The sequence below is a fragment of the Nothoprocta perdicaria genome, unplaced genomic scaffold (genome assembly GCF_003342845.1).
Source record: "Nothoprocta perdicaria isolate Ctin4 unplaced genomic scaffold, notPer1 scaffold_98, whole genome shotgun sequence".
Classification (NCBI taxonomy): domain Eukaryota; kingdom Metazoa; phylum Chordata; class Aves; order Tinamiformes; family Tinamidae; genus Nothoprocta; species Nothoprocta perdicaria.
In genome coordinates, this window is record NW_020456287.1 from 662,048 (window position 1) to 678,868 (window position 16,821).

Below are 16,821 nucleotides of genomic sequence, written 5' to 3' on the forward strand. Positions count from 1 at the left end.
GTTGAGGCGGCCGTTGAGGCGGCCGTTGAGGCGGCCGTTGGGGCAGGCGGTAGCGCAGCCCCGAGGCCGGGGGGTCGCTGCCCGGGGCCTGGCACCTCGATGCCGAGCCCGGGGAGCGCTCAGACCCGCGGGACGGGGAGGAGGGACCCTCCGGGTGCTCCCCCCGAGCGCTCCCGGTTTCGGGGTAAGGAGGACAAAGTGCCCGACCGGGGCTGCTGCTTTCCCCGCGAAGCGCGGGTGGAGGAAGGGCCGAGTGTGGGGCGGTGGGCCAGCAATTCCCGTCTTTTTTTGTTTTTTGTTTTCCTTCTGTTGATCGATTCCTGCTCCATGTCGAGCTGAAGAGAGGTGCAGGGCAGAAGCTGTGGCCCTGGGTTTAAGTCAGGCCCAGGGTTTAGAGCTAGTCTGGAGGCTTGGGCTCTCACCCAGCAAGAGATGTGCTGTGGACCTTCTGTGCCTCAGTTCTCTCTGTGTAAAATGCATAAATTGTATTTACTTGCAAGGGTGCTTTCAGATTTGCTTCTCGGAAACAAATCATTGATTAAACCAGCAATATTCCATGAAGATCTACTTGAAAATTGTATTAGCCTGGTCACTTGGCAACCATGTTATCATCCCTCTTACTGCTTTCTGTTTCATTTATGGGTTTTCTCCATTCTGTCACTACTGAAACCAACTGTGCTTGTCAGYGCTGCTTGCAGCAAAGCAAGAGGAGCAGCAGGGACACGTGATTTCTTTTTTCTCTTGACTGCTTCCCCTCGAGCTCCTCTTCTGCAGCTTCCGCTGCTGCGTCACTGGGGGAGGCTYGTGGCGGGCAGCTCTGCCGCTGGGGAGGCTGGACTAGCTGATCTCCAGAGGTCCTCTCCAACTGTTGTGTGGTGGGTCSCCAGCCTCTGTAGATGAACTAGTCCCCTTTAGTCCCCCCTGCAGTCTACTTCAGCAGTGATAATAGTGGAGGCCTCCTGTTGGGGTACTGGGTGACAGTGAGGGATCTGGCTATAAAATAGCTCTGGAAAGTGAAAAGTTTAACGTACAGCAGAACTCCCATCATAGAGGTGCARCCTCCAAAATTAGTAAAGAGATCTAGGGTAGTTCTTTGAAAACRTTGGCTCTGTTCTCAGAAGCAGCCCGGAATATGATTGAACTACTGGAAGTTAAGAGAAAAAAAAGAAAGTGCCCTCGTGTGGTCTGTGGTGCCCTACCTTGCTGAAGGCTGTGTGTGATTTTAGATACTGAGAGGTGCCGAGGCTGACTGAAGGTGTGGAGCTGTTTGTGCAGAGGAGCCAACCTCTTCGATGTGAAGAGCAGGCAGTTGGAGGGGATCTACAGTAACATAGTGTTACAAGAGTTGCGCAGTAAGGGACAGTTGCTTCCTGCCCATTCAAACTGGAGAACTGGGGTGTCAGATGAAACCTCGGCGTGGCAGCAAAAGCAAGGGGTTCTGTAAGCGAGATATAACTGTGGAACTCAGAAAGTGCCTTTGCCCCTTCCCTCACGAGGAGAGCACAGGATGTGGATGTGTTGCCCCATTTAGCTCCATATCTGACCCTGCTCTCCTGTGTTTTTGAGGATGTGCAGCCGTGCTCCCTTGGTGAAGGCGAGGCTGGGGAGAGCAACGAGCAGGGGCTCTCCTTCCTGCCCTGCAGAGCAGAGGCCTCGCACTGACCCTCACTGAACACTGTSTGTTGTCTTTCAGCACCAGGATTCCTCCTCGGAGCCTCTAAGGGACTAGATCCGCTTTTATCCTCTTTCCTGCCGCATTCCCAGAGCTCTTCAAGCCCRAGCCTCTGACTAGGCCTGAGCAGGGCCTATGTATCTACATCAATCCCAGGTACTAGCCTSCTGCAGACAACTTTCCCAGAGCTACGTGACGGAGCATCCGGTCTTATYCCTACATTTTGTTTGCGGCTTCTGCTTTTTGTCTGTGTCTGRCTGTTCCTTGCATTGTGATTTATTTCCTGCCCGGTGTTGCCTTTTCTGACCACTAGCTTATTCTGCTTTGTGATTTCTTCCTATCTTTATTTCTGACTTCTATTACACATTTCTATTTCTGTTGCATTTATTTAAGCGCCCTGATTCCAAGACTTGTCGTGATGGTTGCTGTGTAGATTCAGAATGCCCTATCAGAATAGCTGTAAGAGTTAGAAAGATRGGAAGAAACACCGATGTTTGTGGACGTGGCTTGCCTAAGATTACTGTCCGCATAGCAGACCCAAGGAAACACCCTTACTCTGGTATTCTCACTTGAGACTACCCCTTCCRTTTTCTGGATGGGAGATGGTCACTGAAAGACATAGAAAAGCGTGCAAGAATTTCTGGGATATGGAATTTCCTGGCTGTGTTGTACTTGCACCTTGCTGCCTCTCTGTCACTAGAGGAAATTCATTTTGAATCTTCTTGTTTCTCAAAAGTGGACATTTCTTATCATTTTTGTGAAGGCTTTTGGACTCTCAGAGGTGCCATCAACAGCAAAGTGCATTTTGGAGTATCATACCTAGAGGGAGTAGGAGATTGTTGTGGATTCTGGGTTGAACCTGCRCAGAAACCAAAGACAAGGTAAAACTTTTGTTATGAGTGTGGTGAGTGATGCTGTAGATGGTTACTGGGGGCAAAGAGTCCTACAGAAGCATTTAGATTGTTCTGTGGAATAAGTCAATGGCCTTAAACTTCTTACAAGCTGGGGAGGGAGAGGGGAAAAGAAAAAGAGACTGAGTCAAGAGGGCAATGAAGACTTATGGATATGTTTGGGAAAAGAGAACAGGTGTCCATGGGGCAAATGCCAGGGTATAGATAAAATGCTGGCGACCAAGCTAGTGCTCCTCCACAGTGGCAGAAAATATTAAAATCCCTCATTTCTCTCTCTCTCTCTCTCTCTCTCTCCTCCTCATTTTTATTTGCACACACCTCACACTTCTTTCTTACGTACTTTTCACAGTAAGAAATTAATGTTTCCTTCTTGGTTTCTGTCACCTCCTGGAAGACACTAGAGAAGTTTGAAAGCTGTTTCTCTTTGAAAGATTTTAGCTTTATCCTCCTTCCCATGATTTTTTAGTGACCCTTCAAGGGTAAATATACTAGTTCTTATTTCTCTGCTGTAAGTGCTTGGGTTCCTAGGAGCCTCTTTCCAAGAGCCAAATGTTAGTGAGCTCTGCTTTCCACTGTTCATCCTGCTYGGTGGGTATGAGGTGCGTCAGTAGCTTTGTGTTTTGTCCCAGTTTTCTTCCTGCAGGTGATTTCCAGATAATGGCGAAGATGGTGAGAAGAACGTGTGCGTTTTGTTCAGAGGGGGCGTCTGGCTCTATAATGTACATTGCCACAGAGCAAAATATTGCAGCTCATCAGGATTGTTTGGTGAGTTGTCAGTATGTGCAACAGAATGAAGAAGGGCCAAAGGGGACGTTTCCATTGTCACCTTTTTCCTGTCCCGTTTCATTTGGAATAGGGAACGATCTTCAGTTTCATGATCCTCTGAGCAGATTAGCTACAGGAAGTTTGGCTACAGAAATAAGTAATGTTAAAGTTGTTCCAGTGTTGGGCAATCGGGAGGGGCAGTGAGAATAAATCTGGGCTAGGAGTAGTGTAAAAGGAGGCCTGTTTCATTGCTGTCTGTTCACGTATTTTCTTAAACACTGACATGAGTGAGGCTTGTCAAATCACAGAAGGTTGTATATTTGTTTAAACCTTTGCAGTGAAAAAGTATACATCATTTGATATGTCAAGGAGTAAAAGTCTCAGTCTGTGTTTTGCATAAGGAGTGAAAAAATTGAAGGTTGGTTGTTTAAGTATATTAGTGAAGTTCTAAGCTAAGTTCTGGTTATGATCCTAGAAAACACTGTTTTTGCTGAAAAAAAATGCCTCCTCTTATTCTATAACTTTAACAGAGCTTGTTCTTGGCTTGCGGGCTTGGAAAGATCCTCTTTTTAGTGGAGATCACTTGGAGCAGGAATGACTTTCTGGCTTTCATCATTCTTATTCTTACTAGGGCTTTTTTTAATTTTTAGAATAAATATTTCTGAGACATCTGATGCATATTTTTAGGATGTTATCTGGGTGTGTTAATTGGATGTTAGCTTTATGGATTTCTGTCTTGGGAAGAGTGCCGGGTTTGGCTTTATTTTATGGTTACCTGTATCCTCCTCAGTGGGCAGACTGAGCCTGCCAGTCAACATAAGGGTAGCTGGCTGCTGTTTGAAACTAGCCATGTACAATGATTACAATTAATTACTCATAACTTCCCCATATCCTAATATATTTTTTTTCTCTTGTTCTTAGCTATTTTCCTCAGGATTTGTGGAATCTGAAGAGTATAACCCGGATAACTTGGATATAAGGTTTGATGTGACGTCYGTGTTGAATGAGCTCCGAAGAGGAAAGCGGTTGGTAAGGCAGTTTCTTTGTGAAACTGCACTCGGTGCTAACAGCAACAGGGCGTGCGTGGAAGGTTCTGTGGCTTCCCACAAATGCAGACAAGTACTTTGTTCTGCTGATTAAGGAAGTTACCAATTTAGAAACACTTGTTTGGCTTTGCGTTTAGGGAAATGTAGTATACTTGTTAGCATTTGTTGGCTTTTCTGGCCTTTTTTTTTCTCCTGAAAGAAAAGACTCTCCAAAGAAGATTTTGATACAGAACTGAGACCGTGTCTGAAACAAAATTATGCAATCCAGAAGTGTAAAGGAAAACATGTTTTAGCAGAAGGAAGGTTATTTATATGAGACTTTTTCTATTGTCCCTGTCCTTACTTGCCCTTGTCTCCAGGATGGATCTTTTTCCTTTTTGAAGTTAGCCCCCAAACCCCACAGTATAACCTGTTGAAATAATTTGGGCAAGATTTAGAGGAAGGGGGAGAGATGTTCAGTACCTCACATGGCTCTTYGTATCATTTTACGAAATAATCAGTGCGAAATTGTGGCAAAATAGCAGAAAAGTGACTGGAAAATTGAACACAGGAGAGGTTTGCAGGAGTAAAATGCAGTGAAATGTTCATTTATGCAGTGAAAACTTCAGTTCTCCCACAGGTGACAGTGTTTACCTAGTAAGGCYGAGGTTTTTCAGTAGTTAACTCTAGTGTCTCCCTGCTGGACTTTGCTTTCTGGTAGGTGTGCAACTTCTGTCGCAAGAAAGGAGCCACTGTGGGATGCGAGGAGAAAGCCTGTCGCAGGAGTTACCATTATTTCTGTGCCCTGTGCGACGACGCTGCCATAGAAACAGACGAAGTGAAYGGAGTTTACCGGTATTTAACCAAACATTTTCTAACTCCTTATCTCTTCTAACTTTGTCCTCCCTTTTCAGACCTCCTTGTACTTCCTGTACGTTGCTAGCAGGCTTTGAGAAAATGTAAGGAAAGATCCCTCTGATCGTGCGGGTCCTGAGGTGCTCTGCCCACAGGCTGCCTGCTTTACTGTCAGTAGATGGAGCCAGCCGTTTGGCAGAGGGAATGGGGGTTGCAGATGAACAGGTTGGGAATGGAGGCTGCAGGCAGTTTTTGGAGATGCTGCTGTTTCAGTAAGCACTGAGGTTCCTAGAACCCAAAATACCCATTTCTGTGTTAGGACAGAGAGATCTTGGACCCCCTGGTCTTATTACTCTGGGAAATTGTAWAATTGTTGCTTGTTTCAGGAAGAAGTGGAGTAGTGCAAACTAAGTTCCCCTTTCTGAAAGTGTGTAGGTCCAGTTATAGGAAAGAGGGTGTGTTTGGTTTGCCAACTTTTATAAGGTCCCTGGGAGTCTGTAAAGCTCATGAGAGTGTAGTTGGAAACATAGAAACTCCCTGGAATCACAAACTAAACTGGCTGTTACTGTTTGACTTTAGAAATGAYGCCTTGGCAGAAAAGGACTGAATTTCTCAAGATGTTGAAAAACTAATGGGGCTGATAACAGTCTATATACAAACCAGTAAAGAGCCTGTTCAGTATATGGGGTTTGGTTTGACGACTTTCTGACTTTGGAGATTTGGAAGGGGAAACCTGGACTTGAAAACAGGCTTTATTGTGCCATTGCATGAAACTAATTACTCTTGCTATACAGGAATATGGGGAGCTAGACTGAGGCAGTCTCTCTGAGGAAGTGAAAAATAACTGAAGAAAGGTGGGGAAAAGTTCAAGAGGTTTGGGGCCAAACCCCGTTTTTGCACTATATTGATGGGGAAAAAAAGTGAAGAAGGACCAAATTTGTAGCTAGTGTGAGACTATTGGTGAGAAAAGAACCAAGGCTTGAAAAACAGCAGGTGTGTGGATTTACAGTGGGAAACCCAAGAGGCAATATTAGGTATTCAGGGGTATATGTAAAGTGTSTCTGTGCTTAGCTCTCCCACCCAGCTGTTGGGCACGTGTAAATCTGGGTTTTGTGCGTCAGGATGGATTTCATATGCAGAAGCTGCCTTGTAAAGGAAGCAGTCTGTGTTTCTAAGGTCAGCACCTGTGTGTCTTTTTTGTTTTTTAAGGAAAAGAATTCAAATAATTAGAAAATGCCCATGTAAATGCAATTTACTCAAGGAAAAAAAGAAAAAAAAAGAACTAGCAACAGTGCTACTGTTTTCAAATGGAGATTTTCTAATGGAGATCAGCTAAGCCCCTCTCTGGCAAAACAAAACTGTTTGAAAAATGACTTGGGATCCTTCTGTAAGAAAGGCGCTGGTTTTGTAAGAAAGACTAGGAGCTGCTTTGTGCTTCCTGGAAAGACATTTCTTTCTATGTGTTACTGTATCCAGAGAGGAGGAATGTTGCTTGCTACATGTAGAAATGTTCCCGTCTCGCACTTGACTAAGGAGTGGAGGGACAGAGTAGCTTTCAGCTGCTGGACCCCCAAGAGTTCATACAACAATACTAAATATCAACACTTGATATTTCACCTGGATAAGCAACATATTAAAAAGCGATTAATGTTCAAAGGGCAGTGCCCCGTCGCCAGGCTGTGTGAAACGAGGCTGACACCAAGGTGTAAGCAGTGAGTAGGGGCAAAAGGAGTGGGCTAGAGGAACAGACGAGTCAAAACGTGGCAGCGTTCAGTCTGCTGAGGCTCTAAAATACAAATACAACCTTGTGCATGTGTGTGATTTTTGTAGCAAGTGCTCTGGGGTTTTACCAGGTGGGTAATGCTGAACAAAAATGAGRATTTGAAAATAAAATCTTTCAATTTAGTTTGAATTAAAAGAGGCGGAAGTAATTGTTAAAAATCAGTCAACACTGTTTACATATTTATTAATACTTTTTTCTCTTTTTCTTAAAATTGAACTTGAATTTTAGAGTGTTTTGCCCAAAACATGACCCAGGCAATAGGACCAATCACTATGGTGAGTTTCTTTCATGGCTTCATTGATTTCCTTTGTTTTAAAAGCTTGTCACTTACTCATTTGAGCCAAATCAATGTCATCCCACCCGTATAGTGTGGGCGCTTTCTAATCCTGCAGGAGTGGTTTGGTTGAGATCCATGCATGGGCAGAGAAGTCTTAAAGGATTTCGGGCTAGGAAAAAACTGCTTATGTGAGATTGTCCCAGCATCTTCCTCAGAACTGACTTGAAATCCTTGGAGAGCTCCTTTGTGGAGTTATCCTGATGGCACGCAGGGCAGGAGGCCCTCGGAAGCTCCCTGGGACGTAGCAGAGCCATGCGAGCGATTGATGCTCGACTTTGTTGCTTTCTCGGAGGGGCAGCTGCTGCAGGGGTGGTCCCTGCAACCCACAGCTGCACAAAACCRTGCACGTTTGCTTCTTCTGTAATCAGCGCGTTTTGACTAGGGCCTTTCATTCTGAAGGATCCCAAAGAGCTTTGCTTCGCGTTGCAGAGGGCTTCTGGAGGCCACATTCAGAGAGTGTTCCCTCTGCTGCACCGCTGTGGTTTCTCCTGGCCGTCCCAGGACCTGCTGATGTAGGCACAGTCCTGGCTTTCAGGGTCTACCTCAAGGGCGGCAGCCCAGCAGTTCCTCCGGCTCAGGCCGAGCTGAGGCAATAGGGGCTGGTGCAAAAGGGCTGTTTCTTGGAGCAAGCTGGGAGTCACAGACGTCCCCCTTGTTCATAGTCCAGGGAGTGTCCCTGTGCTGACTCGTGAGGCCGAGTCCAAGATGTCCCGTGGGGAAGCAAGCGGCCAGGGGCTCTGTACTTGCCCCTGCGCTTCCCGGCCTGCTGCGTGGCAGAGCACCCRGCGCTTCGTGCAAGCCACGAAAACACAGCCCATCGCCACTGCACTCGCCCCAAAGCACTAGAAATGCCCCCCAAGGCCATGCAGTTAGAAGGGAGAGGGGCACGGGGCCCTGCTGCCTATGCTGGGTGCTTGTCCTTCTCTGTAGCTTTCCCCTTCCCCTGCCACATCCTGATGCCAGACTTGCCCTGCTCCGCTCATAGGAGGCTGTTACGGTCTTCAGCAGCAGCTGCTGTTTTGGGGGTAAATATCAGTGCCCAGGGAAAGAAAGGCCAAAGGGAGAGCAGGTGGTTTCACCTCGGGCTGAGATCATGCTACATTAAATGTCATAAAGCTTGCAAGTGGAACTGGTCCTGCTTAGCAGCCCTTGGGGTTTTCTAGGAGGGTGGTGCAGCGAGGAAAATATATTACTGATGTGAAAATACTGTTCTGTGTAGCCTTAGTTTCGAGAGTGKAATAAAGTAAACAGTGATTGACTGGGTGAAAAACAATAATTTTTCATAAATTTCTGACTTTCCTGAGATTTTTACTCTGTACAGGCAGTGCTGCCAGCCGGAGGAAATTGGTTATCTTCCACAACGAAAATTGTATGTTTAAATCTGGGGTTTGCTTTACACTGGGATTAGTATCTCAGTGCTGCAGCGGTTTGTGCTTCATGGTTTGATCTTCTACTTTTTCCTACTTAGAAATAATAGAAATTGAACTGAAACRGTAGGTTTTGGGGAAGCTCAAATGCACTCGTGTGTTATCACTCCAAGTGTCTGACCTTTGTAGCACTGGGGATAAAGAGAGAATTTGAATTGTGTGAAATTCAGTCCGAGGTCAGCACGTTGTTACTTTGTTGTCTCTTGTTTCTAGATGCAGCCAGCAAGAGGAAAAGGCATGCCATGAAATCCTCTGCCATCAAGGAACACATGGTAATTCCCAGTTTCAGCACTGCTAAAACAGAAACGCGCGGCTGCTGCAGCGCAGGATTCGGAGCAGTGCTCAGAAAGGCACTTGCTCTCAGGAGTGCAAAACTTTTCTGTTTTGCCTATTAAAACTGTCAACTTTTGGTCTCGTGAGCATTTCAAAGCCAACCTGCCTGTGTTCAGGCGGAGCTGACCCTGCCCTCAGGGGCTGTGGTGCAGACAGGGAACCTCTCAGCCCTCTGAGCAAAGACTGACCCAGCAGCCATGATCTTGTCAGGAACAGAAAGAGCTTCCCCTTGGGGGCTGCTTTCTTTTTCTTCTGAAGTTTCTAAAGCCCGCGAATTTGCCTGGGGATGATGCAGTTTCYGGGAAAGCTGCTTTTGATGAGTCACTTGGTCTATTAAATCAGCAATTACTTCTTTGAGCCAGCGCTTGTGGCAAAGGTGGCAGCTTTTCCTTCTAGGTGAGGCGGCTGGGGCAGCTCTGCCTATGAAGGTGCATTCCCAAGGGCTCAGGAGCTGAGGGCGGAACAGCCCTCTGCTTGCACGTTGTTCTTTCCCTTCCTTTTACGGGCAATTGTTAGAAAACTTTGAAATATAGCTAATCTTGAGCATGAGGGGGTTCTGTTGGTTTGCAAGCTGCCATTGACTGGTGGGGTCAGGATACTTCTTTGGTAGAGGAAGTAGCATCTAGCGTTTCTTGGGACAAATTTCTTAGCCTTGGAGACTAAAGGGGATTGTGCTGAGGGGATACAGGAGTGCTGCAGCTTTCGTGCAGCAGCAGTTTCCAGTAGGTTATTTGTCCCCAGGAATTTCACAGAGTCACAGGATGGTTGAGGTTGGAAGGGACCTCTAGAGATCATCCAGTCCAACCCCCTGCTCCAGCAGGGACACYCAGAGCACGGGGCACAGGGYGGCAKCCAGGCAGGTTTGGGAGATCTCCAGAGAAGGAGACTCCACAACCTCCCTGGGCAGCCTGTGCCAGGGCTCTGGCACCCTCACAGGGGGGAAGTTCTTCCTCACATGGAGAGGGAGCTGCCTGTGTTGCARCTTGTACCCATTACCTCTTGTCCTGTCACTGGCCACCACTGAGAAGAGCTTGACCCCTTCCTCCCTGCATTTCCCCTTCATGAACTTATACATATTAATCAGATCAGAATTTGGCAGTTGCAAATCCACTTACCCTCCTGGTTTTGTAACTGAGATTCATTTGGTTTGTTGCCCAACTTAAAGTGCTGTTTCTGCTGCTCTCCAGTGTCAGCAATTCCTGTAATCAATGCAAACACTGCGAGTACATGGAATGTTTGCCCTGGAATTTGTTTAGTTACTGCAAAATAAATTGTTTAGCATCATATAAGCACTAGGGTTTGCACGGGGGTTTTGTGGCAGCACTTAAACACTTGTAGCACAATGGGATGACACAGAACAGCAGAGAATCCTGCATCCAGTCCRAAGGAAAAGAACTTTCCTCCTTTCCTCTTGAATCCTTCTAAGCCTTTTGTCCAGTCTGGAGAATTAAACATCATTTGTGTCAGGATTTAGCAGCAGTCRTTTGGTGGCATCTGTGCTATTTGAATCTGCCGGGCAAACGTCATCATCATAATAATAATAACTGGGTGTCCCAGTTATTGGACTTTCCTTAAAGGGATGGATTTGCTTCCCTTTTGGAAACTGGCTGTAAACACTGCAGAGGGGACTGCTGCTGAGTGGGGGAAAGGGGCTCTGGTCCCTGGACGTGGAGCGCTGCTGCTCTCTCTGTCAATGAAGAAGACGGTGGAAATGGAGCAGTCAGGGTCAATGTGATGTAACCATCCTTGTTCTTTTACAGAGCACAGAAGACACAGAAGAAGAAAACAGCTTACGAATACTAAAAAGGAAAAACAGGCAAAAAGGTGTGTGACTTATTTTGTAGCGCAACTAGCTGGTTCTGTGATCTGTTATGCTGAAATTCCGAGTTGGGAGAGGCTTGATTAAAATGATGCTGCAGATGCATCTTTCCGAGGCAGTAAGTGCCAGGCGAGGGAGCGAGTCTGGTGTAGCAGGGTGGCTGTGCAGGGTTTCTGTTGCTGAACAGCAGGCAGGTCTCTGCCTGGGCTGCCGTTTCTGTYGGACATGAGGCAGTTCTTCCCCTGGATGCTCTGATACTCCCTCCGCTCCAGCTGGCTGCTTGTTAAGCTGTGTGCAGACACAGGTGCCTCAGCCTGACCCTCTTCCTCCCTCTCCAAGTGTTTAAGCTCCTGCATAAATACGCCACTGTAATATATGGGAAATCCACTGCTGGAGCCATCCTGCAGCTCCACAGTTTTCACGTTATACCGAAAGTCCTGCTGTAATTGTGAGCAGGATCCACTGCCAGGCAGAAGTTTGGAGGACTGAGTGTAGTACTGAGTAAAGGGACATGGTCTTGTAGGAACTGTAGGTGGCTGCAGAGGGTTCTTTTTCTCAATATTTTTTAAATACACTTATAAAGTACGGGGAGCCTGTAGAGAGTTGTGCAGTAGTTTGTAGGACACCTAGTGTAGGTGAAATGACATTTTCTTTCGGATTTCCAGTAAAAAGTAACATCACGTTTCAGTGGAGACTCGCAGCCTTCTCTGAGTTCTGTGGTAGTTCTTCCCTCTTGAACAGCTCACTGGGCCTGCTGAAACCTGTCCCCATCCTGCTGCTCTGAGAGATGGGGGAAAAAAAACCCAAGCAGTTGCATTTCCCCTGCAATCCCAGCCTGACAGAACAGACATACAACAACATGGACATTTACTACAAATGAACTGCAGTAGATGGTTACCTGTGTCGCTTGGTGCTCTTGCCGAACACAGTATTGGCTTCCTCCTTGCGCTGTTCCCTGTCCTGGGTAGCAGGAGGCTTCGGGCAGGGAGCGCTTCAGGGTTGTGGGGATGGCAGTTTTTGAGGAGGGCAGCCCAGGCTTACGCAGTTTTACCCAATCAGCACAGCACTGGTGTTGGCCTGACCCCGTGCTTGGTGCATGGCGAGGGGCTGAGTGGGCAGAGCTGAGGAGCCAGGGGTTTGCGTGGGGTCTGTTAGTGRTGGGGGAGCTTAACCAAATTTTTGTGACTTTTGGGAGGGGCAAGTGAGGGCTGTTATCGTTAATATAYAGGAAAGACAGACCATGCAGCTGTGCTGAGGATCACTTTTGCTCCTGTGTTTTGACAGTACGAATAGACTTTCTTAGGAAGTGCAAACAGGCGGGGCTATTGGATGAGATCTTTGAGGAGATGCTGGACACGCTTCACCTGGCCCAGGAGAAGCTGATGGACGACAACACTTCGGAGACGGGTATGGGGAGCCCGGGGAGGGGGATGCTGCTCCCGTGGCGCGGATCTCCACAGAGGCCCCTGAGCCCTGGGGCGCCTTCCTGGGAGATCTTGGCTAACGGTGCCCTGAGAGAGAGGTCCTGGAGAGAGCAGGAAGCTTTTATGTGAATCATAGATTCATGGTGCTCTTCATGGAGGGACCAGCTGCCTATTAATGCCACTACTCTCTATGTACGCTTTAAGTGTTTTAATTACTGGGGTGATTACTTAGAATCACAGAATCCTTAAGGTGGGAAGGGACCTCTAGAGATCATCTAGTCCAACCCCCCTGCACACACACAGTCAGCTAGAGCACATGGCTGCATCCAGGCGGCTTTGGAAGATCTCCAGGGAAGGAGACTCCACAACCTGCCTAGGCAGCCTGTGCCAGGGCTCTGTCACCCTCACTGTTAAGAAATGTTTCCTCAAGTTCCTGTGGAACTTTTGGTGCYTCAGCTTGTGGCCGTTTCCTCTAGTCCTGTCACTGGCGACCACTGAAAAGAGGCCGCCCCCTCCTCCTCACTGCCTCCCTCGAGGTATTTGTATACCCTGAGGTATTTATATACACCTATCCTTAGAAATTTAATGTCAGGTAAGAATGTGTTTGAGAACTTAATCAGTTTAAGTATCAGCATGTAGGAAACAATTTGTTCTTGGAAGATTCCCTCTAATCAAAGGGCTTTATCATTAAGGAAACATCAAGTCCTATGAACTCCATTGGCTGAAGGCATTTTGTATTTTGAAATATAACCTGAGGAAGCCTCAGTTATGAAATAGAGCTGTAATCTGGGCTAGTTTTTAATGTACCATGAGCTGATGGGAGTGTTCTGTGAAAAATCACACTCCTGGTGCTGGAAGGGCCAAGACCCACTGGTGGTTGTGCTGAGCGTGGCAGGGTCCTGTGAGCTGGCAGGCTGCATGAAAAGAAAGTCTTTTTCCCTGGGTCTTTGCTTACCTTAAAACCTCAGGTAATTGGTAGAAGTAATTAACGTTTTGGGCTGCTTCTAAGCAGGGCTCCGTGTTAATCCAAATGTTCCGTAAACCTTCACTGCGTGTCGGTGATTCAAATTATCTCCATCCTCAGAGTATGAAGAAACGGTGATGTCGCTCTTCGACTGCGGCCTGTTTGAAAACATCCTGACAAATATTCATTCAGGTGTGTGAAACAAGCTCGTTAGCAGCACTGTGCCCTGGGGCCGTGTTGTTGCTTTTCAGGTTTTTTGGTTTCTCCTTTTGGGAGGGAGGGCATTCAAGTTATTGTGCTGAGGATTTTGATAACACGATCACTTAAAATTAGACTTCCAGAGAACTTTTTCTKGCTGTTACATAAATTACTGAGGAGAAGCCATCGATACCTGCATCTTTAGAAATAGAGTTTGGCTACATAGAGGGAGAGGCAGGTCAGCCTTGAGGGTCCGCAAGGTCTCTGCTACACAAGACCGAAGGTTCTGCGCGGGGAGGCCTCTCTGCAGCCTCCCTTCCGCACCGGCTCCCCGAGAAACTCTGCTCCTTCCCTGTGACCACTGCTCACSCTGGCTGCTCCGGGTGGAAGGAACCTCTGGGGCAGGGACTTTGGTCTCTGCTAGTGCAAGCAACAAGGTTAATATTTTCTTTTTATTTTCAGTTAAGCAGCAGATCTCTTGCTCACATTTGTCTTAAATAGTTAGCAACTTTATTCTCAGTTCTGCTTTAATTTCTTCATGACGACAGGGAACTGGGTGTAAAACAGCTAACCCTGAGGCTGCTGCCTTACGTGCTCCTGCCTTATGTTTGCTGCTCCTCCTTTCCATCTCTCCTGCTGTCTTTAAAGGGGACTAACAACCAGCTTGTCCTTTAGCCTTCCCATCCCTAGAAGGGACAAGCTGGGAACCTCTCTCCACATTCCAATTCCTGTCCCAGGAATGGGKGTGAATTACCTAGGCAGGGTGCCTTTAATACCATACACAACAGAGTGGCCCTCATGCAGCTCTGCTCCTTGCAGCTCAGGGGAGGCAACTTGGATCATAGTTATTCCTTTCACAGCTGCATCCATTAGTCCCTCCCCTTCTCAGCTTAAGGGAGGAATTCTTGGTATGGGCGGCCTCGTACCCAGCTCCTGTGCTCCCCARGGCGCTGCTGCGCTGCGAGCGTCGTACCCCATTGCCCAGGCCCTGCTTCAGGCACGTGGCTCCCTGCGCTGCAGGCGTCTTCCCTGCCGCCCCGAGCCACCATCCTGCCCGCACTTGTCCTGGCAGGGGCAGCAATGGAAGGATGCAGCGAGGCTGGTTTCAGGACTGATCCAAGAGGAGCTCTGCTCCTGAAATGGTCGAAGAGGACTAAGTGCCATGTGGTAGCTGCCAGTGAAGCTGCAGGGATAGAAGTCGCTGATCTTTTGTCACCATCGAGCTGGCAAGCTCTTAGCTACCACTTCTGCATGACAATGTATGAAATGTTTATATAGAGTCCAGAACTACTGAAGCCTGTATTTTCTTTTTCTCGGAATCAGGCACTTCGAGCCACCTGAGCTTTACCTTTAATCCACTTTTCATTGTATTCTTCCTTCCCCATATTTTTGATCTTCTAAAGCCTGATGCATCMGTACAGAAAGACCCCCTCTACAAACTGTGGGTGTTAAAATGGTGTTTCCAAATGCTTTCTGGTGTAGGTCTTAAACAGTGCCTTTGCTATGCAGTTTTACARCAAACTTGCTGCATTAAAATACTGCACATGGGAACCTGCAGATACCACAGTGGATTTGGGAATTCTAGGTTGGAGAGCCTGGTTTTCTTCCTCCAAAATAAAACAGACTTCCTTCTAGTTTTGCTTCACACAAAGGGGCTCATTTGGCCTCACGAAAGGCAGGCACATACCCAAGACCAGGAGCTTGGCCACAGTACGAGCAGGTAACTCGGTGTTAGTTAACCCAGGTATGTTRCCTAGGCAGGAAAGCTAGAGTGCGAGAATGGAGCTGTTGAATTCAGCTCTCCAACTCTTTTCCTGTTTAAAAAAAATTGTTATAAAAAATCCAGTAGGTTTCTGAACTTGCTCCAAACATCTCCCTCAAATAAGTTATTTTTTAACATTTAAAATAAATCTTTAGCAGAGGCATTCCCATCCGAAAGGATTCTGGAAGTGGAACACTTAAGGCTTATTTACAAAAATAACATAGTTACTAATTTATACATGGGTTTTGTTAGTTCAAGTGAGATGTGTAATGGAGCTGGTCTTGAGAAGTGGGAGCTCAGTCTGAAGGAAGGAGAGGGTGAGACCAGCCTAAGCTTTGGTCTTCTCAGTCCAGCTCTGAGCAGAGCACCAAAGCAGCAGTGTCTGGCTAAGGGCTCTGCTGCAGGGAAGGGGAGGTTTTATGGTRGACTAAACTGTTGGCGACTTGTGCACCCTCAGTGTTTATGCACCGCTAATATTAACACTGGATACTAATTACACACTCTTAAGAATTTATATCCTTCCCCTTTGTACCACAGGGACAGAAGAAAAAATCCAGGAACTTCTGGAAACCAGGAAAAGACTGGATAACCAGATTGAGCTGCTGCAAGACATAAAGGACGTAGCCCTGCCCAACCAGGAGAGCCCTGCTAGCACATCCAGTACCGCGTCCGATTAACCCCCAAGCACTAGTCAGAGTTCTCTGATGCTAGAAACCCTAGAGCACGTCTGGTGAGTGTCGGTGATTTTCTTTTTTTCCCCAAGGATAGGGACACAAGAAACCAGGTTTTACTCATTTTTATACCTCACTGTTGCAATAATTTTAAGTTGTTCCTTTATTTTTTACTGTGGATCAATGAGTGTTAGACACTTAATTTAAGCTTTTTTTTTAAAAGCTGAACAAAGCCCTCCAATGCAGATTTTCTTTTTTCCCTTCCCCAAGAGAAGGGAGCCAGAGCTACCCCAGAAGCCCTTTTTTAAGGTCACTTTAGGTGAGGCAGCCTCCTTCAGCTCATGCAAGGGAGCTGCTTCCCTGGCTCTGTGCAGACTGTGGTGCTTGCAGAAGCTGCTTTGGCTTTCCAAAGAAGACAAATGAGCAGAACTTGCACTCGGAGAAACCTTTGGAATTATGAACAGGAGCTTGTGGGTTTTTTAATTGATTTCTTCCTTCACAATATCAAGTATCTAACTAGTTCTGCTGCGGGAGCAGTGGTGAAACAGTGAGTACAGGCAGAGAGGAAGCTCTAGGGCCCCTCTTGCTACCGTGGCCCCTGTCAAATGGTATCGGACAAGGGACCACAGTCTCCTTTCTCCAAGGAGGAAAGGATGGGACTTCCACATCTTCTGTCTTCAAGGTGACTCTATTGAAATTGCTTGAACACAGAAAAACATTGTTTAGCTACAAAACTGTAAGTTAATTAATTAAAATGTTTTTAAGAAAATGGTGTCCTGAGTAGTTGCCACTATTTCAAGTGTTGGGGGGCTGCCCTGGTTACCTGGCCCTGCGCAGTCGGGGGCAGAGGCAGCAGCCGCTCTTGCTCTTCAGCA

At 47.0% G+C, this 16,821-nt stretch overlaps 1 protein-coding gene across 1 annotated transcript in view; it reads left to right on the forward strand.

Moving 5' to 3' along the window:
• Positions 1–14,976, forward strand: part of LOC112959302 (histone-lysine N-methyltransferase SETDB2-like) — a 35,898-nt gene extending 20,922 nt beyond the window's left edge. Inside the window, exons 15-25 of the mRNA XM_026053301.1 lie at positions 144–184; positions 2,436–2,553; positions 3,213–3,348; positions 4,270–4,377; positions 5,095–5,228; positions 7,240–7,286; positions 8,989–9,047; positions 10,869–10,932; positions 12,212–12,334; positions 13,436–13,507; positions 14,586–14,976. Of these exons, the coding sequence (XP_025909086.1) occupies positions 144–184; positions 2,436–2,553; positions 3,213–3,348; positions 4,270–4,377; positions 5,095–5,228; positions 7,240–7,286; positions 8,989–9,047; positions 10,869–10,932; positions 12,212–12,334; positions 13,436–13,507; positions 14,586–14,791 (1,108 nt within the window). The 3' untranslated portion in view covers positions 14,792–14,976. The remainder of the gene's footprint in view (positions 1–143; positions 185–2,435; positions 2,554–3,212; positions 3,349–4,269; positions 4,378–5,094; positions 5,229–7,239; positions 7,287–8,988; positions 9,048–10,868; positions 10,933–12,211; positions 12,335–13,435; positions 13,508–14,585) is intronic.
• Positions 14,977–16,821: the final 1,845 nt, after the last annotated feature.